The sequence below is a fragment of the Drosophila elegans genome, unplaced genomic scaffold (genome assembly GCF_018152505.1).
Source record: "Drosophila elegans isolate 14027-0461.03 unplaced genomic scaffold, ASM1815250v1 contig_149, whole genome shotgun sequence".
Taxonomy (NCBI): domain Eukaryota; kingdom Metazoa; phylum Arthropoda; class Insecta; order Diptera; family Drosophilidae; genus Drosophila; species Drosophila elegans.
This window is the reverse complement of record NW_024545513.1, coordinates 16,318,705-16,340,290: the sequence shown is the minus strand read 5'-3', so window position 1 is coordinate 16,340,290 and position 21,586 is coordinate 16,318,705. Positions and strand designations below refer to the sequence as shown.

Sequence of the window (21,586 nt, the reverse complement as noted above, 5' to 3'; positions counted from 1 at the left end):
GGAGCGTTGCGAGTATCTCCTGGCTGGAATATCTCTTCGGGCCAGTTAAATGCATATGTGTGGATACAATATTTGTATATATATATATATATATGATCAGGGGGCAGCGATAACTGCAGCGCACACCTACGGGGACAGCTTTATCGATATTCTTGTGTACACTTATTGATATTTGTTCAACTCGGCTGCCTTCGCCGCTCTTCTGTGCACTGCGTGCGTTTTGTTTAATACCTATTTGACTTTAATAAGTGATTGTTGTACCGCTTAAAGTGTCCCTCGTTGCGCCACTCCAACCGCTCATTCTCCGATTCTCCGATATTGTGATTCTGATTCTGATTCTCCGGTCCTACGGTTCGATTCTCGGATTCTCGACGGATCATCGAGTGTGTGGTGGTCTTCTGGCGGCGATTCCATGTTTCCCGGTTTACTCCATTGGCAGTACGCCAACGCTAGCTGGCCACTTTCGACGTGGAATCGCTAAAAAAAAATAAAAAAAAAGCACTCGATCGCAGCGATATTGCGGCTGACAGAGCGAGAGAGCCTGAGTGTTGCCAATCGGAGCAAGCGAGATAGAGTGCGCCAAACGGACGGACGCTCTCTTTTAACGGACAGATTGTTTTTAGCCGACGACGTTTTTATGGCTTATTGAAATCGGCCAGCGGCAGTCAAAAAGCGCGCGCTACGCCTGCCACAACCTTGCCAATTCGATCCGGCTTCTATATCTCTCGGCTATATATCGGAAAATGTAGCTCTCGATCGAGTGCAGTTGACTAATAATATCCCAATAAATCACGACTCCAACGCCCAACGCCTAATTGCCGTACACCGTGTACACAGTCAATTAAAAAGTGATCGAGCATTAAAAACCGATTCGAGTGCAAATTGTAATTCGTCGACAAATAGTTCATTAAATAATTCATTAAATGTGAAACCCCGCAAGTCTACTTAACCACCGCCAACACCCCCGCCCAATTTTAAGCAACATTTTTTGATTTTTTTTGGTTCAGTTTCTGTTACTGTAACACTGTTACACTTTGTCGTCTGCCATTTTCCACGATTTTCCCGACGGTTCAGATTTTCCGCACGCGAGAGCCTTAATTATGAGCAATTATAATCCGAATTGCGGTTACTTCGAGGATTGCAGCTACTACACGAACAACGTGTACCAACAGGATTATTGCATGCAGCCGGATTACGAGTACAACAAGCATGTCTACGAGTAAGTACAGCCCAAAGTCACGGACCCGAAATCAGAAATCGGGAAATCGGGAAATCGGGAAATTGGGAAATCAGCCGTCGGCAAATGGACAAAGTCACTCAACTGTCACAATTAAATTGTTTATGGGAAAAAGGGGCGGGAGCATGTAAATTCACAGGGATCTAAATAGAGCTAAGGATGTTCGACCAATGCAAACAAATCATTTATTTGTTGATTCAATTTATAATAACAATTTAAGAGATAGACCAAAAATATTTCATGAGTTTTCTAAGATGTCAATATAATAAGTTTCTTATTTAAAATTAACAAGATACATAATTAAAACCGATAAAACTCATGCACAGGAAACAAGAATTAACATTTTTAAAAATCTTGAAAGATCATTATCAAGAAATAAAAGTTTAAGCACTATTCTAAATTATATACATGCTTAAGAGCTTAACTATTGGTGCAATTTGTATTAGAAGTGGCTCTCTAAAGACAACATTTAACAAGCATTAAATTTTCTACCCTTCTAAGATCACTCGACGAACATTCATTCATTGAACCTGTTATCAGTCAATGGATCATTGAGCAAATTTTTTTTTTTTTTTTTTGGGAGGGAGGGACTTCAAGTATGTACATTGCCGAGGTATGAATCTGTCATTCATAGTTCACAATCTTTCATTCACAATCGTCATGAGATTGCAAAAACAATAGGGTTGAACATAGGTAACATAAAATCCATTGAATTAATAGCAAACGGTTAAGTCCAATACTGGAAAATACGGATGTTATTAAAACTAATTTCATGTAATGGATTTTAATTCAAACATAATTTCGTGTTGTGCCTTAGAGCCAAACCATAGAAGCATATCTAAATGTTCTTGGCCATTCACACACTGATCATTCAGAGGATTGCAGGTACTTGTACGCACCTGCAAAGAAGTGTCACAATATTTCCTGGAAATCGATGAGGCAATTAAAAACAATTTGATTTAAAATCAGCTAAGAAAACACAAGCCGGGCTAAGAAAACACCGGCCAGGGAAAAAGATAAATATAAATGGGAATGAGAAAAAGAAAGGGAAAGGAGCAGGATCAAGGCTCGACGTATTAACATTTAATGGCATAACATAATGAAATTGTATTGGCTACCGAACCGGATCGAAACGAGGTCCGTTTTGGGCTAAGTCCCCTGATTTTCGCACACTCCTAAGCCAATGTTACGGCATTGTGAATGACCGACCGAGGATGGGGATGGGGATTCATATTCATCCACCGACGGACTGACTGACTGGTCGATCGGTCGGTCGGTCGGTAAGCCGAGGCAAAAAGGTGTCGGAATAACAGTACTACATGGCATATATAGCATATATGGCATACGGTTAACCGTATACAGTAATACAGTCCAAAAACCAAGACCCGAGTGCAACAATGCGCATTATTTCCACTTTGTCACCTTTACCGTCGGCGGCGGGGTTTTTGAAAAACCAAAACACATGTTTAGTGAAATCGCCTGGAAAATCACAAATCACAAACAGGAGAAAACGAGGCAAGCGACTGCGACTGCGACAGGCAAAATTTGGGTTTAATTGGGTTTGTCCATAATCGTTGCATCGAACCCTCGGATAATCCGGGATAATGCTGTTTGCCAAATAAAACCAATTCCATTTATTTGTGCTTTATGTCATGTGTGTGAGGTTTCGGGGCTCGGTTCCCTTAGTTCATTGATGGATCGAAGGATCTTGGGACGCGTATACTACAGCCTATATACAGCCAGTGCTTTGTCCCGATTTCAATCTTGGAATTTCCCTGCGACAGCAGTTGCTGTTTGCCCCATATGGCAGGTTATGGCAGGTTATGGCAGGTTGGGTTTTTTCTTCAGTTTTGGCAATACCCCTTTCTGGAGTGGGCTAAACTTGAAGGACAACGGAAGGCGGACACGCTACACTTGTCTCCCTGAAATATGAAGTTCGAAAAAATAATTTCATTTGAACGCAGTCAGAGTCCCCAACGCAAGTCACTCAAGTTGAATGTACTCCAGAAGAACCCAACCAAAAAAAAAAAAATAATACAAAATAAAAACATATATAAAGCCGGGTTAAAAAAAAAAACTACAGAAAAGAGCATAACCATATAAAAAAAAGTCGAAAGCTTCAAATGCCTGGGAATGTGTACACATGTCCACGACGACGACGACAACGACGACGACGACCGATGAGCCAGGAAGTAAACAAAGCCCGAACCCACAGAAAAAAAATTCTGAAAAATCGGAAGGGACATAGGCGACTGGCGAATCGCCTGCATCTAATGATTTCCGTGGATTTAACACGACATTTCTACTCAACTCAAAATCCATTCAAATTTAATTATTTTATTACCATTTAAACACACACCATTTATTGTTGGTTGAAGCTTTTTTCTTAACTTGCAAAGCACTGGAAAGTCGACTATGCCCAATGGGATTCCTTCAAATGAGTTCAATTTGCGACCCTCACTTGCGATAATTTGTGTTTGTGTTTTTTCTGTATTTTTTTCGATTTGTGTTCCTCAAATATTAATGTCAAGTCCTGGCACACTCACAGGGTTGTCAGATCATAAAATAAAGTTTAATAAATAATTTATTGTTTAACCATAAATTCAATATTGCTTCCCCAACATATAAGCTCTACAAACACTAATGAGTACCTAAATAGTTATTTTAAATAAATTTTGAATACTGTAAAAATTTAAGAATTAAAATAATTTGATTAGTAATTAATTATTGCTTACCAATAAATAATAATAATAAATAATTATGTAATGGAAAGGGGTTTACTTCGGAGCAAGACATTTCTTCAGCTTCAATAATAAAATAAAATATTAATAAAGGAATACCATTTAGAAATGGATTATAAACTTATGAATTATGAATTTTGAAATGCTCGACAACACTGGCTTGTTGGTTTCCATGTCTTCGTTTAGGAAACTGTCACACGCCAAATAAAAGAAAAGTTTTTCACCTTTTTTGGCTTAAACGGCGCTGTCAAAGCGACGGCCACTTGCCAAGAAAATGCAATGAGGAGGTGGCAGATAAAGTGGGAGTTGGTAAAGTAATAAAAATGGGAGAACGGGTAACAAAGAGTGGCTGTCTCTGCATGTCAGCCCCATTGTCATGAAAAGCTAAAGCAAAAAATTAAAAAAAAAAAAACATAAAAAAAAACACACACAAATATATATGTAGACAAAAAACAACGGCTAGAAATTGATACATTTCACAATTTTGTTGCAGTTGCAGTTTCAGTTTGGCCAGGGGACGCGTGACTTTGTGACATTTAATGCCAGTTTGTCAGCCGATTTTGTCAACGGCATCGCATGTGCTATGTAGGCTATATGCGGATGCGAAAATAACACAATGAAATTTGCATCCGCGACAGCCATAAAAGCCCAGTCCCATTCCCATTTGCATTCCGATTTTCAGGAGCCCAAGTCGCCCGAATCCGTTTTGATGGGCCTATAATGAAGCATGTGATTGCCTGAAGTGTCACGGACAAGAGTGCAGGGGCGGAACGCGGGGACTCAAGTTGTTTTTGGCACAGTTCGAAGGCGACACGGGATTGCACAGATACTTAGCTGTGGATATATTTGATATTATTTTTACATTTCAAATGGTGTTCAATTTGCCTCATTTATATTTAATCGTTTCTCGTTTCATTTTGTTGAGACAAAAAATTATCCCAGATAAAGAAATGATCAATAAACACAGAAAAATATATTTTTATTCAATTTAACTTAATATAATTTATTCAATGCTTACAAACGTACATATCCTTAAAATAATAACATATATTTTTCCAATTTACATTAATATAAATTAAAGAGGTTTTAAACCCCCAATTGTTCACTATAACCACATTTTTAAATAAAATTTAAGCATTTTTTTAAATAAATTGAATTTGACTTAATACAAATTAAGCTACATTTATATACTTCTTGGTCAGTCATATATAAATTCCATTTAACTTGATACTTCTTTGATTATATTTTTGAAATCGAACTGATTAATTAGCCGACGGCAGACCAAAAGGATTCCTCCTCACTATCCACTGATTGCAGCTCAAATGGGATAGTAATAGACGGTATCCTACAATGACCACCACAAATGGGCAAGGTGATGTTCGAAAAAATGAAATTAGGGAACAAAACAAAGCCGAACAAAGCGGTGAAATGGCCATTTCGCACGCTGGGCCATTCATGAAAATATGCCATTTGAAGCGGGGAATCGCCTTGGCATTTGGAATAAATTGCGAATGAATCGGCCAGGACGGCAGGACGATTGTTCTCCTGGCTGTCCAGGCTGTCCTAGCTGTCCTGTTGCCCCCCAACTGTGAAGGAAGTAGGAAGTGTGCAGAGGAAGTTGGCCGCACTGAACCCAGTTGACCAACTGACCCGGCAACTCCGACACAGTGGGATGCGCAGCTCAAAAAACGAGTGACTGGAAAGACCAGGACAGGCAGTCGGAAAACCCATTTGTCAAGTTACAGGGCGCTACTCACAGATCCTCACAGCTGCACAAAAGATACACATACGGATGCGAACATCGATGCAGATGCAGCTACAGATTCAAACTCAATGGCGGTACGCATCCTTGCCTTTCATCCTTTTTTATTAGTCAATGAGCTGGTGAATGATCCAACCTCTACTGAACTTTTGGATGGACATGGAGGGCCAGAGAAAAAGGAAGCAATTTTCCAAGTATTTCAATTGCATTATTTATTCTTCTAAGTATGAATTAATCACGGAAAACTTATAAACAAATAACAGCAATTAAAATGTTGTTTATAAATACAATTAGAGGTCATTAAATATATTATAACATATTTGTAATGATATCTAAAGCTTACTTATAAGTATCTAGAGAATGAACGAACGTAAATTTAAGTCTTTAACATTAAAAATGATCTTCAGATATAGGGCTTCAGATATGATTAAAAATATAAGCCAATGACAAACTGATACCTTCTTGATAACAACCCTTCCAAACGATTTCCTAAATTCAAGTAAAACAGCTGAAGGATACTGAGTTTCCCTAAGCTGACTTAAGCCACTGATGGATTGCTCTAACAACCAAAGAAGGCGAGAGAAATCGACTTGGGATTGACTCCTGAATGCAAATCTCCTACTTTCGATCATTAGGAATCACGAGCCACCCCAAAAATTGGAAAACCATGCGAAGAAGACCAAACGATCAAGCCGAATGCAAGCCAAACAAACAGATACCCAGCTGTATTTGCGCAGATACGAGTACATTCGCATCTTGAAGAACCTTTTCTGACTTTTGTCCTGCACGGGCAACGCCTTCTTGTTAGGATCCATCCCCTTACATAACACATTTGGCAGCAGAGCAAACAAATTACCCGGAATCAATAGAGCAGAAGCAGAAGATACACGATCACGCCAGCACAACTGACCAGAGGACAAAACCTCTAAAGATCAATTAGATGGCAATGGGTTGGGGAAACATTTACACTGAGAAAAGATTTATTCACGAAAAGAAAAAAAAGAACAAAATAATGGTTTTCATATTCGATTTTTTTATTTAAACGGCTTTTCTTGAAAACAAAAAATGTATTTTGTCTAAGCAATCGCTGGACTATAAATCAAATTCCTAATTCAGAGTGAATCATTCTTGTATCTGGTATACAACTAAATACCTATAACTTTATTTGTATATTTGCAATTAGGCAAAGCGAATTTGCATAACAATTCTAAAAATAGTATACATATTTTGAAAACGTTGACCTTCTGCATATCAATAACGCTATTTATGTTTTAAACATTTAACATACATGCTAAATATTTTCAAAAACTACAAGTCAGAATCTTTTATGACTTATAAACTTGTTTATCTTAAAAAAGTTTTTTTTATTATATATATTATTAAATATAAAGCTATTTAAGTTTTAAGAGCATTTAAACAGCAATAGGGATCTCAAACTTCAAAACCTTTAAGCCAGGATCTTTTATGACCTCAAACGTATTTATTTTATGAACTTTTTTTTATTAAATAATATTTCTTGAAGTGTACATAGGTGAATGATGCATTTCCGCCGGGAAAACTCTATAGATTCTCTTTGGAAAATTCGTTGTTACTTTTTTTTTTTTGGGTAAATCACTTCCGCGCAACGAATCGGAGACCCGAAATTGTCATGGCCGTCAATTGGGAACACGAGCGGGCCAAAATCAGTGGCGAGGAGGCGAGGAGGCGAGAACGGGGGAAGGGGGGCTGTAGAGGGTCAAAAGGGAGAGTAAAGGCAGAACCGGAAGGTAAATTAAAATGGATGACAATGGGATGAGCTGAAGGGAAGGGAGAAGGGGAGGGAGAAGGGCTAGGGACGAGGGGCTGCAGCCAAACGAGCATTGAATGAATGACTGAATGAATGGGTGTGAAATAAGTGAGAGTGTTAGTGTGAGCGTGAGTATCTGTGTGAATGGGCTCGAGTGTGCACATGTGTGTGTGTGTGTGTGTTTGCGTGTGAGAGAGTATGTGGCACGCTGCTTGAGGCTGCTGCAACATGGCCGCCTAATTGTATCCGCATTAAGCAAACACCTTTTGCCAAATATCTCGATTTTTTACGCCTGGCGAGGCGTTTAATTGGGGTTGTTATACTCGAAGGCCCAGCACACACATGAATGTATATATGGTATATCCCATATATATTCCGGGGATTGTCGCGCGGTTTGCCTGCGATTAACAAGGACGATTTGTGACAACCAACATACTTTATTGCTTTCGAATGCGAGTGGAATGACTGTGTGGCTGTTTGGTTGTGTGGCTGTGTTGTTGTGCATCCATGAAATGCGGATGGGCGATTGTCACACTTCAAATCGCATTGCCATCGGCCAGCTGCCTCCGGTTGTGATCCTGATTCCGATCCTGCGAAGAGTCCTCGATGGCGACACGAGGGCCATTCGATTGATCAATAGTGGTATTTTTTGGGGTGCAGGACACAATCACAAGGGGAGTTTTTTAATATGCAAGTTTTTTAACTTTTGAACCCACATTACACATACATTTTCATAATAATCATAACCCTAAACCAAAACATAAAACATATATTTGCTCATACTTTTGAATAAAAGGCTAAATCAATTTCCCATTTAGTGCATTCTTTTGAAAACCCATAACTTAGTATAATTACTCCTAGCGCCGAAAATCAAATAAATAAGACTTAGCCAAAACTGAAATAATTTTATTTGAAAATTGTCTGTCATAAAAAATTGTAATCTTTAACTCCTAAATGTTTGTGTTTTCCAAAGCTAAATTTTGTCAAAAATGTTCGAAACCTTTGATGCAATTGTTTTTGCCTTTTAAAAATAGGCATAGAAATTTTAAGCATTATAAAACATAAATATTCAACAATGAATATTGTTAAAAAAAATTTATTAATACAAACAAATTGCATATTTGTTAAGACAAAAAATTCTGCTATTTATTTATAATTTCAGTTTTAAACTTCACCAAAAAAATGTTTTGTTTGAATTGAAAAATGTCAGTGTCAAACCATTTGGAAGTCATCTAAAAGTAACCCTTTTTACCTTTTTAATAAGCCCAAACACCGTTTATTCATGTTTCGTTTTCAATAACCCTTTTGGTCCCCGTTGATCCCTTGCCCATTGCTATGCAAATAGATTGAAAACTAATTCAGTAAAATAAAAATAAAATAAAAGAAATGCCAAAATCCCTGAAAGCCAGAAGGGCAGACGGGCAGAAGGACGACAAGGACGAGAGCTGCAATTGAAGTTGTCTCTACTTAGAGCGCAAATAGAAATAAACACAAGCAAAGTAGTTTGAAGTGCGGGAAAAAACACAGCAGAGGCAAAAATAAATAAATACACAAATAAAAGAGCGCGAGGACAATAAAAACAAACGAGTTTTTGTGCGAGAATCGAATTGAATTCGTGTGTAATTTGAATGCCAGCGCTCTACACAGATACAGTATCCTGTATCCATGAGATACTTAAACTTCCTGCGGAAGCTAAACTATAACAACAACAGCGACGCAGGCAGAGGTTTTACTTTGTTATTAAATGCAACATCATCATTAAGCCCCATAACAATGGCCAACACACACATACACACACACACATATATATATATATGTGAACGGGAAAAATGGGCGTGCGCACTGTAGGGAAATTTCCCAGCAAAAGTCCTTCGGCATTGCGAGAATTTCCCAAACATGCGCATCAACGTACTACGTGCATATAGCTCTACCGCTCGCACACTATTCCGATTGGTCGGGCGGCCATGACGCGCCCACCGAACAGCGGTGACGTCAGCGACGGCAGAGGGTATTACAAGTAAAAAAAAAAAAAATTCTACCCCTTCCCATTGCCCATTGCCCATTTACCATCTCCATTCTCGTACAGGGATTGATGGTGTGAACGTCATGAGCGACAATGGAGTGCCCACTTTCACGCAGGGTATAGTGTGTGTAGTGGGTGTAGTGGGTGTAGCAAGCAGCAGGAGTACCAGCTCCAGAAAGGACCCTCCATTATACATTATATACCCCCGCCGATTTATATAGATGGCAGCTCCACACGCCATATAAGATTTTCCCTTTTTTTTGCAATTGCCCTGGATAGTCCCCCCTTTCCCCCTTTGCCCCTATCCCCCATCCCCCATCCCTATGTTAGCTTAATGTTCGTGTTGATTATGTATTTTCCTATATTTTATTTTGGCTCCCTAGCTCGCTCTTCCTTCGGTGCCCGGGGTGTGTCCTTAGAGGGTTTGAGCGCCATGTATTGGCATGTGAAGGATCTGAGCTAATCATGGGTTAGCTTATGAAATCGAAATTCAAATTGCACGAACAGCAAAGAATTCCTTGTATATAAGGGCTCTTCTTTAGCGTCCAAGTGCTCTATAACAGTTTCGTTACACGCAACAAATTGGATTCCCAAATAGTGAACCATAAAATAAACAGACATGGTTAGGGAATAAAGAACTTTAACAGTAACAAAGTTTTTACAACAGAATTACTACCTATGATATGATACTTAAGGTGTGCCTTTCTGTTTTAGCAATTTGAAAGTTTATAATATACTTATTTACTTCGCCTAGCTTTCCTAACCACTAATTGCTATTTATGTTTTAAGTGCTTTTAAGATTAAGATTAAATCATCAATAGTTAAGGAACAACGAAAATTAAATAAAACGAATTCTTATCTTATCCTTAATAAATTCTTTGTAATTTTACTTTCATTAATAAAGGGTAGTATTTTAAAAGGGAATTTTTATTTTTCTATTATTTAATAGAAATAGAAGCTTAATATTTTCTTTGCATTTTTAATTCATATATTTAAGTGCAAATTAATTTCTTCATTCTTTTATAAGCCGTTTGTAGTAGCTTGGGATCTTGTGAAGTAATTTTTGTTCCGGTTTATTGATTTAAAAAATACTGGCACAATGCTTGCACAAATATTTTGTTTCAAAATTTTGGAATTTTTACACCAACGGATCAGATAAATGTTTCCAAAACATATTTGAAGAACATAACTTTACTTCGAAATTAGATTTAAGTTAAATCCCAGTAAGATCTTTAAGGTTTAAGTTATCCCCAAGACATTTGCCATTGGTATTCCTTATCGATACTATAACTCTTACTGCCATGTATGAATTGGCCACGACGTTAATCCCCAGTAAATCTTCCTTATCGCCTATGCCACTTAATGGTATAATGGGCGATATCTCAATCTGATGATATTTGATGATACATGTCCTTGGTGGCACCGTCGTCGCAAGTCAGTTGTAGAGCGATGATAATGATAAATACAATATAATGACACGGCGAGATTGTTGACAACATCAAGTGCAGCAGAGCGGGATGGGAGATACTGGTTGACCCGAGTCCACATTCCACAATCCAGAATTCCAATCCGAATCGGACTGGTGATGGTGATGGTGATGATGGTGCCCCGGGGATGGGTATATCGTATATACCTAAGGAGGTTCTTGAGGCGCTACAATGGCCCTCACACTAATACACATGCACAGACTATAGCACACACACACACACACACAGCCTCACTCAAGTGGCACTCTTGAGAGCGGACGAGAGAGCAACAGGAGAGAGTTAGAGCGGGATGGCCTGTCATCACAAGGACTCGGTTTGTCCGTCCCGCTCTGGCGGCGAATGGTGGTTGTTTTCCTTTGGTGGTTGAATGGGCCACTCACATTGTAGCCGTATCCTTGTTGAAAAGGACATGAGAAGCCACTTAGCGCGCCCAACAAAGCCGAGAGTCTCTCCACTCTCAATGTGTGCGTGTATATCCGTGTATCTGTGCAACCGTATATCTGTGTATCTGTGTGGGCTATGTACCCAATGGCAGAGGGATGCAGATATGCAGCACCAGCAAAAGCACCGCATACATAGAGATACAGATACAATGCCCAAAGACACCCCGAACGGACGACGGCCTGGTACTTTTCTGCCGTTGGCTGTTGGACGACTTGGACTCGTGTCGAGTTCTTGATGCCTCGTTAGTTGTTGATGACACTTCAGTTTGGAATGTTTAGAGTGCGCTGCTCCGCGGATCCTTACAACTGAAAATCAACTGAAAATCAACTGAAAATCGACTAAATCGACCGAATCGAGTGTCGCGACCCTTGAACTACCGAACTTTTCTGTTGCTAAACTAAACTAAACAAAACTGAAACTAAAACTGAAACTATGCCAGCAATTTGAGTTAAGGATACCAAAAAGTTGAACAAGAGTGCGCTTAAGTGCTAGTGCTACGTATTTATTTTTTTTTGCCGTGCTCCGTTAACCAAAAAAGGCTCCAAAGTGGCGGAGAAACGCAAAAGTCCGCCCACGCCGCCGCCCGCGTCGCAGCGTCGCAAATCGAACAGTGGCTCACCCATCTCGCCCAGCGACATGACCACCTCCACGTCCCTGGAGCGGACACCCTCGAAGCGGGAACGTGAGCGGGATCGCGAGCGGGACAACAGCAGCGGTCTGGGCAGCGCCGGCAGCTTGCCCGCCTCGCCGCAAAGTGCGATCACCATCAGTCCCTCCTCCCCAGCCACGCCCAAGCGTCCGTTGCGCACCTCTACGCCCTCATTGGAGCGGGAAAAGGAGCGAGAAAGGGAGCGGGAGCGGGAGCGGGAACTGGACAGGGAACGGCAACGTGAGCAGGAGCGGGAACGGGAACGGGAGCGAGATCGTGAGGAGCGGGAGAGAGATCGCGAGCGGTCCGCCAAGGTGTTCAGCACCGCCAGCACTACCGTGCCGACGAACACCAGTTCGTCCAGTTCCGGACTGGCGCCGGAGCAACTGCGCATTCCAACGGGAGCGGCGGCCTTCAGCGGATTCCCCGGACTCCATAGCATGAGCAGCCTGATGGTGCCATCATCGGCGGCAGTGGCCGCCGCCGCAGCCGCCCCCTTCCTGCCCTGGTCGCCCATCCTGTTGCCGCCGTGGAGCCACGCCCTCCTGCCAGCCGCCTTCTATCCGGCGGCCCTGCGAAACGCTCTGCCCGGGTAAGCACTGGGATTCGGATTGGGGAGATAACGACCATAAGGCAGTAATAATGGATGGGGAGATAAATATTACTTAAATGGGGATATCTTCTATAATCAGCTATCCAGCAAGATAGCTTATTGAATCTGCATTTTCCTCTATCTCTATCTATATCCCTAATTAAGCTTATAAGCTTACTTAACTTAACCCGGCTACCTTTAGTTTGACATAATAACTTTAACAAAATGATATTTATCTATTTCGAAAATAAATCCATATATCTCAATCAACATATATGATTTTTTGGTATAGTCAAAAATAATACTACCAATTTTTATAAAAAAAAAGTTTATAATAAGATCTAAAAGATCTTTAAATATGATATAGCTTTTGTATTAATTACAGATCTTACATTGTTTAAAGATTTTCGAACCTTTCAAAAAGCTTGGCAACATTTAAATGTCAAAAATTTCTAACAAATGTTACAGTTACAATATTTGTATTTTATATTCATATTGATTAACCGGGAGTTTATTCTATATATTTGAACATAGAATTAAAGTAAAATCTGAATAATCATGATCTAGATAATATAATGGATTTGATGAAACTAGTGATAGAAACCTTTTAGGATCGGCAACTATCAAAATCAAATGAGTAATAGAAGAAGCTTCACCCAGAGATAAGAAATGTAGATAGATAAAAACGGCGGAAAACCTTTAAGTGCAGTCCTAAGCTGCAATCGGCCCTCGTCTAAGCTCCGACTCAAGATCACACCCCTGCGAGCCCCTGCCTTCGCATCGGTTCTTAGTTCTTCTTAGATCGCAGATCACGGCCAGCTAATGGACTTTGCCGGCTAATCCTGGCAGCTCCTCGGAGGCCACTTGCCAGAAATTAACCAAGTCCCGCTGAGCAAGCCGTTGCAGGATAAGGATAAGGATATCATGATACAAGATACAAGATACAAGATACAAAATACTATATACAGGACGTAATTCCCCCGTCTGTGTGATCTGGCAAGTACTCAAGGTCCTGGGGAAATTCTGGCCGTGTTGTTCGGTCCTGGCTTAGAAATTCCCGTAGGTGAGTGGCAGGAAAACCCCAATCGGTGGTAACATGTGTGCGGCAGACTCGGGATTCAGCGGACTCAGATGCCTTCAAAGATCCTGGCGTCACACTGTCTGGCAATGGGAATTCCGCACAGGACGACGGGGAATGCCCGTGTAGCGTGGGAAATTCGCGAGTCGCGGGGTGTTTGGGAAAACTCGAGTTGGGAAAACCGGAAGCAGACGAACTTGCGCCAACATGTGGCACGACCTGTTTCGACCTGGTCTCGTCTCGTCTCGTCTCGCCATGTCTTGTCTCATCCCATCTGACCTGACCTAAACTGACCTAAACTGAGCTCAACTGAACTGAACTGAACTGACCACCCGAACAGGTAGTTAGCCGCTCGATCGATCCCGTGCGGATATTCGTTTAATTGTTGATGGTATTAGGAAAATCAAAACTCGGATTTTGCCCTGGACTAGGTGTCAATAATCCAGCGATTTGTGTGCACTTAATCAAAGTTAATTCCGGGGGAAAAGGTGCGAGTTTAGGTTCTAAGGGATATAGACGGATATATCTGCAAGTGCGAAAATCTGTGAAAGTCAGAGCGCGTCAGGTAGTAAAGGTGATTTTTCCTGCACTCTGCACTCTGTCCTGCACATCCTTGCCAAAGGACCTTCCTTTGTTACACCTTCCGGCCATTCATAAGATCGACACCGGATGTCGCTGCAATGACCATGAAATGTTAAACAGGATGACAATTTTCTGAAGCCTTTTTCAAGTCTTACCAATATTCAATGAGTCATTAATCACACGATTCTGTTGCCATTTGTCGGGGGGCAATTAATAAACCATTCAGAAATGGAAGTACAAGTTCTTACAATCTATCTTTTGAATTTTAAGAAGTGTGCAATTTTTTTGGATTACATTTTCTTATATTTTGATTAATTAAATAGGGTATCCCGTGTAAAAATAATTTATTTAGATATATCAAAAAGAAAACAAAGTGTCTCTACTTTAAAAAAAAAGTTCGATAATTTAACCATATATTCTCAGATATTTCCGTTCAACACAAACTTTACAAATACAAAATATACCTTTGAAAAACCGTTTAAATACGAAAGATTCAAGTAGGCATTAGTATTCTACTGTCAGTTTATTTTGGTTGGAGTTGTAATAAGTTTTCTATAATTTACCAAAGGCATTTAAAATGGAGGAGTTTCTAGAAGCACTGGGATTAAAAGCTAAATGGTTTACAATTCTCAACTATTGAATTTCAATACTGTTCCATGGTACATGCAAATTGTTAACTTTGAACTTGTCTCTTCTCTTATAGCTTGTTTGATGCGAAGGTGCCATCGTCGCAGCGTTCGGGCTTCCACATATCGGACATCCTGAATCTGGAGGGATCTGAGCTGAAGAATGCCGCTGCCGCCGCCGCCGCTGCCGTTCAACATGGTAGTGATTTGAGTCACCACTCGGCCAGTGAGTCCACCAATGGACATGGCGCTCAGGGACCGCATGCCACGCCCTCGGCACTCTCGCCCACGCCCGCCGGCGGTTCGGTGGACGAGCACCACAATGGCAGCGGGACGGGATCGGGATCGGGATCGGGATCGGGAACGGATCACCACAGCACCACCGAGCACCAGCCGTCGAGTCACCCACAACAGCACCCGCATTCGCACCACCACCAGCAGCAGCATCAGCAGCAACAACATCAGCAGCAGCACCACCACCACCACCTCCACCAGCAGAATGCACACCACCAGCAGGCGGTGGCTCCACTGGCACCACTGGCGCACCACCAGAGTGGCGATGCCCAGAGCCACGCCCACGCCAACGCAGCCGCCGCCCACCTGCTGGCCAGTCACAATGCAGCAGCGGCCGCAGCGGTGGCCGCCGGCCAATATCTGCCCAATCTGCCCAAGAACTTCCCGGGAAGCTTCGGCGACGAGATGTCCTCGTACCACCACATGGCCCAGACCATGCTCCAGCACTCGGGCAGAAGTGCGTGGATCAAGGAGAACGAGCTATATGGTGAGTTTTTATATTTATATATATATATATATATCGTAGGGCATAGCAGAGTTAAAAACTCATAAATTAAAAAAAACTATATTCCTAATCCGAGAATGCTTTTAAATGGAAAAGAACATTCTACCTTTTATTAATTTTGTATTATAAATATTATAAAATTTATATGGGATATAAATGATGATGCATAGCTAAGAAAAAATCGATCTTGAACAAATTGTAAAGATAAATAGTAAAAGGTTTCAATTTTAAATCTAAGATTACTTGCTTAGAAAATTATTGTTTTCAAGTTTTCAAAAACCCAGCTAATCCAAAGACATGGTTAACAAGTTCAAACTGAAATAATCGTTTTGATTTTGGGCTCTCCTGATGACATATTCCAATTCTTATGTTGTAGTAAATCTTCGAAGTAAATTCATTAGAAGGATTTTCGTGTATAAGTGCTACTTTAACCTGAATTTGACCCGTGTGTAACTAACCGACTAATAATGTTGATTGTCCTATCCCAGTTTAATATTTGACACATATAACCCAAAACCATGAGTAAAACTGAATTTCCGAAATAAAATCATCAGCTGGCCATAGAAAGATCCCTTTTGAAGGATTTCCGAGTTTCCCGACTGCCAACGACTGCATTTAACCCCCGATTAACTGGCCGACTAATAATATTGTTTCGTAATTGCCCACTCACTCCGTGAACACGAGTTCGATGAGGCAGTCGAGCGATGAGGCAGCTGTGTTTGCATACCCCGCGGATTCGGCAGGATTCAGGTGCTCCCACAGGGAGTGACGAGCCATGTCTGATCCTGCCGTTTTTTTTTTTTTCCTTTTCCTTTTTATTTTTTCACTTTTCACTCACTCGACGCGACGGCAGTTAACTGCGGATCGAAATAGGTCTATATAACTTCGATTCAGAGGGAGGTGGAGTTCGTGGGCTTCCCCTTTAATCTTGACTAATAGTTTGTATGCGCTTCACACTTGAGGATTAGCCCCGTTGTTGTTGTTGTCCTTCATGTCCTTCGTGTCCTTCGGCCAGGACAGTCAATCGCCGGCCCCGTTCGATCGCTCCTTGTTGTTGCGGCCCAAACATTTCTCGTCCTGGAAATTTATGGCACGCACTTCCGCCTCGTCCCTCTACTCATTCCTTTTTTATTATTCCTTTTTTTTTTTTTTTTAGCTACAAATTATAATTGCTGCCCGCTTGCCGTTTTTTTTTTTTCGTTTCTTGTCTGTTCTTTTTTTTTTTTGGGAATTTTCACAGCTGTGAAGGAGTCGTTTTGATTATATTAAGTTATTAATTTGTTGAGTTGTCATGGTGAGCGGATGGGTTCTTTTTTTATTTTTTGTTCGTTGTGTGGCAGGGCAACTGCAATCAAGTCGGCGATTTGAGGAGGGGCCTAATGGATGAACATTAGCAGCTCCTAAGAGCCTTGGATTTTTTTTGTTAAGTCAATGGGGCACTGAGGGAAATTTACCCAAAAATAATAAATTCAAATCGCTGAACTACTTTGTTCAATAGACAGTTTTCGATGTGTTGCATATTAAACCTTTTCAAAACTGCCTTTAAAAATACATCTATAATTATTATTATTAAACTTTTGATTTGCCATTTTGTATTATTCTATATAATATAATAGAAAATTTTCGAATAGCCTCATAATTTATTATTTTAAATAACATTATTTCATAAATACTACCAAATTCTTTTTTGGAGCCTTTTGCGGTTGCCATGATCCCGCCCTAGAGTATCACAAATTGCCACGCCCGGCAATAAATCACTATATGCTGTAAAACCTATGGAACTCTATCAAAAGTGGGCGAACCGGAAGAGCCCCGACTGCCATTGATGTGTTTGAGGTTTGGCTTTTGTGTCGTCCTTTCATTAGCATCCTGGTTCCTGTTGGTTTTTAGTACAGGCCCGAAGGTCAGCAGTCAGTCGTCAGTCGACGGGAGATCGAAGCGATCGGTCCAGGTTCATGGTTCATGGTTCCTGGTTCCAGGTAGACGACTAGGGAATACCTCCCTATATAATATAGCATCGTATGCATGCGATCTCTGTTTGTCTCCGCCTAATTGACGTTATTAGGGTGAAAGGCATTCCTTAGGGGAAGGGCATAACTAGGGGCAGGGGTTGATTTGACACCATAGACACCATATACATATGTAGAGTGCATACATCTGGCATTTGGCATTTGGTATTTGGCATTCGGCATTCGGATCGTATCGTATCGACCACAGCCTCATGTCGCGCCTAATCCAATTGCCATAGTTGCTATCCTGACTTTCCCCTTTTTGTGGCATTCTGCTCGATCATTTCGATGTGTCGGAGGGGTGTGTCGGTGCATTAATTTACGGCCAAAAAGGTATTTCAATTGCTGACAAATTCCCACCCAGCCATTGTCTTCGTTGGCTCTTTTTTCTTTTTTTTTTTTTTTTTTGATCCATTCATAGTTGGAAACCCAAACAAATTGTTGGCATTTTGGGCGCCTAAGTGAACAGAAATTATGTTTGCTATTTTATGGAGTTTCTCTAAACGATTTATTGTTCGCTTAAAAGGGTATTAGGTTGAGGATTTATTTTCTCGATTTTATTGATATTTTTATTATGGACAGAATTTTAATCATATTGTTCTGTTGTACATATATGTAAATATTACAAAATGAAGAAATATTTAAAAAAAATTCCAATTCAATTTAAAATATATACAGGTGATACTATAAATAGCCAACGCTTTTTAACGCAGAAGAATAGTAAGAAACCAATTATTTTCTTGTTATTTTTGCTATTATTATTATCAGTAAATATTTTAAGTACAAAAATCTTTTGAGTATGTAGTTCTTAGTGGAACAATAATTAATTGTAGGTGATACAATAACTGCCAATATCTCCAACGCAGAAGGGTATTAAACATTTATTTAATTGATATTTTATTATGAGCAGTTATTTAAATATATTTATGTTCATTTTTGGAAATTTATCTTTTGTATATATAAGGAATTCAAAGTACAACCAAACATTATTTCAATGGTGAATTGGCTACCCAAAGATTAAAAATGTTTTATCAGCCTAGGCTTTAGATCAGCTTTACGTAAGGATCAAGTACATAGGCAATCTCACTAACGCAAAACCCTTTTGTTATCCAATTTTAGGAACCCAGCAGCCAGCCAGTCCGGATAGCACTTCCCCAGTGACCTCGGAGGTGTCGTACACCTACATTGGTTCCAATTGCCAGACATCGCCAGCACTTTCTGGCGACTACAAGAGCTATAGCCGATCGGCGGATAGCGATGCCCTGTCCGTCGGCGATGCCCTGCATACCCTGCATGGCGGTGCAGCGGCTCCGGGCGCAAGTGGTGGTGGTCCATCGGCGGCACATGCCCTCCACAATAATAATAACAACACGACGAACAACAACAACAATAACAACAACAACAACAGCCTGAAACACGATGGGATGAATGGAGCAAGTAGTGGCCACGATGATAGCCTAAACGAGGACGGCATCGAGGAGGATATCGATGATGTGGACGATGCCGATGGCAGTGGCGGTGGCGGAGGCAATGGAGCCGATGGTCTGCCCAACAAGAAGCGAAAGCGAAGGGTTCTGTTCACCAAAGCGCAAACCTATGAACTGGAGCGACGATTCCGGCAACAAAGGTACTTGAGTGCCCCGGAACGCGAACATCTGGCCAGTTTAATCCGACTGACGCCGACGCAGGTGAAGATCTGGTTCCAGAATCATCGCTACAAGACGAAGCGGGCGCAGAACGAGAAGGGCTACGAGGGACATCCGGGTTTGCTGCACGGTCATGCCACCCATCCGCATCATCCAAGTGCATTGCCCTCACCGCGACGCGTCGCAGTACCGGTGCTGGTGAGGAACGGGAAGCCCTGCCTGGGCGATGGCTCCAAATTGGGTGCCGACTGTGTGTCCGTCTCCTCAGCCACCGCAACGGCCATGCAAAATGTCGCCGCTGCCCACCATTTGGTGGCCCTTAACGGTGCGGCCGCCTATCAACATGCCGCTGCCGCAGCCGCCGGCCTTCATGCCCACGCCCATGTCCACGCCCATGCCCATGCCCATGCCCATCCGCATGCCCACGCCCAGCGGTCGGCCTGGTGGCCCTAATATTGCTAGGATCTGATCTGATCCGATCTGATCTGATCCGATCCGATCTGATCTGATCTGATCTTCACGGGCCTGGAGCCACTCGAATAGGTGGATAGACGAACCCTTGGTGCAATACAACAGAGGCCAGGCCCCCACAAAAGATCCCCGAAGAAGCCAAAAAAAATAAAAAAAAAAAAAAAAAAAAAGTGGATACAATTAAAATAAAATGATACATAAGTAAACCACAAATAGTTGGTAGTCTCACAGATTCCTTCTTGAGTCAGTCCTGTACATAAGTTAGGCCCAAAATATAAATATACACTAAAACTAAACAAACCCCAAGACCTGAGCTCAAGAGCTAATAGGTCAACTTAGTCAGGGGTCACCTCTATATAAACATAAGACCCATTCCTGAATATATAACACAAATGCCCTTGATAAGTGAGGCTTGAATAATTGAACTTCCGGTTTGTCAGATTAAATTATTATTTTTTGAAAGCTTCAAACTAAATTAAGATTATATTAGTCTCTCCTGTCAGGGGCATAAAATCCCACATTTTTACTGCACTAAAGTTGATAATACTTATAAAAATCTAGAAGTAGAAAACATTTTTTTTATTTTTTTTTTCTAGAACTAAGTCAACAAAAAAAACCAATGGAAAATTTTGTATATATTAAAAAAAATAAGAAATTAAGTTATCCCAAAAGAAAAACTTATTAATGCAATGCAACTAAATCTGTACTATAGATATATTATATTAAAATCAAACGTAATTAGTGTTCAAATTTTTTAGACAGAATTTAATGACCATTTTTTTTTTTTTGTATCAATACATACATATATAAATATATATAATATAGACACTTAGTCCTAACCGATATTTTTTTTCGTGTGTGTGCGTGTATAGCGAGTAAAAGAAAACTCTTTGAATTTATAGCAAGTAATGAGTTCATAAATGTTAACAAAAGACAAAGACGACAGGACGCAGACAGAGACAAGGACGGCAAATGTATTCAAGACAGAAAGCAAAGCGAAACAACACTAAAAACTGCAAAATACATTCTAGAGATTTAATAAAAACCATTTACAAAAATTCAAATTAAAACGTTTTATTATTACTTTTGGTTAAGAGTGTGGCATCTAAACTAATATATTATTCAAGAAATATAAATTTTAGAATATGGTTGTTGAAATTTGTTATTGGCAAAAGAGTTATTTGCCCTATGCACTTTATGAGATCGTAAATGGCACCCTCCGCGCGTTTGTTGTGGAATTCGAATTTGACGTATCGCTGGGGCGTATAAACATGTTGGACAAACCATAAATTTGGTCTTGATTATGGTTGTTAGCTACCGTTCTGCGATTGGCATCGTAATCCGTCCAGTTCGCTTGATTACGGCACCAAAACAACATTCATTTGGATCGCAATACGAGGGGTTTTTGGGGACCGGGGTATATAGGCTATAAAGTCAGAGGGTCCGTATCGATAAGAGGCAACCAGACCCGGATAGAACTAAGGCTAATTATCGGACCTTTGCTTGCCGAGCTGGAGCACTCTGTCTGGTTGCTCCGATTTGGAGCCGATTAACAAGCCATCAATGCCCCTGATGCCCACCCAAATACCCACATACCCACATACCCATATATACCGACGACAAATCAGTTATAGAAGATATAGGCTATGCGGCG

At 40.8% G+C, this 21,586-nt stretch overlaps 1 protein-coding gene across 3 annotated transcripts; it reads left to right on the top strand.

Annotated features, from left to right (window-relative positions):
• Positions 1-229: 229 nt before the first annotated feature.
• LOC108137725 (homeobox protein vnd) lies at positions 230-20,996 on the top strand. Of its 3 annotated transcripts, none has more exons than XM_017259622.2 (3): positions 230-1,219; positions 15,085-15,788; positions 18,935-20,996. In XM_017259622.2, the coding sequence occupies exons 1-3, from the start codon at positions 1,101-1,103 to the stop codon at positions 19,912-19,914; spliced, it is 1,803 nt and encodes a 600-aa protein (XP_017115111.1). In that variant the 5' UTR covers positions 230-1,100; the 3' UTR covers positions 19,915-20,996. The 3 variants fall into 3 exon arrangements, with proteins under 3 accessions (XP_017115111.1, XP_017115110.1, XP_017115112.1); XM_017259621.2 differs by lacking the exon at positions 230-1,219 and adding an exon at positions 12,048-12,721; XM_017259623.2 differs by lacking the exon at positions 230-1,219 and adding an exon at positions 14,920-14,999.
• Positions 20,997-21,586: the final 590 nt, after the last annotated feature.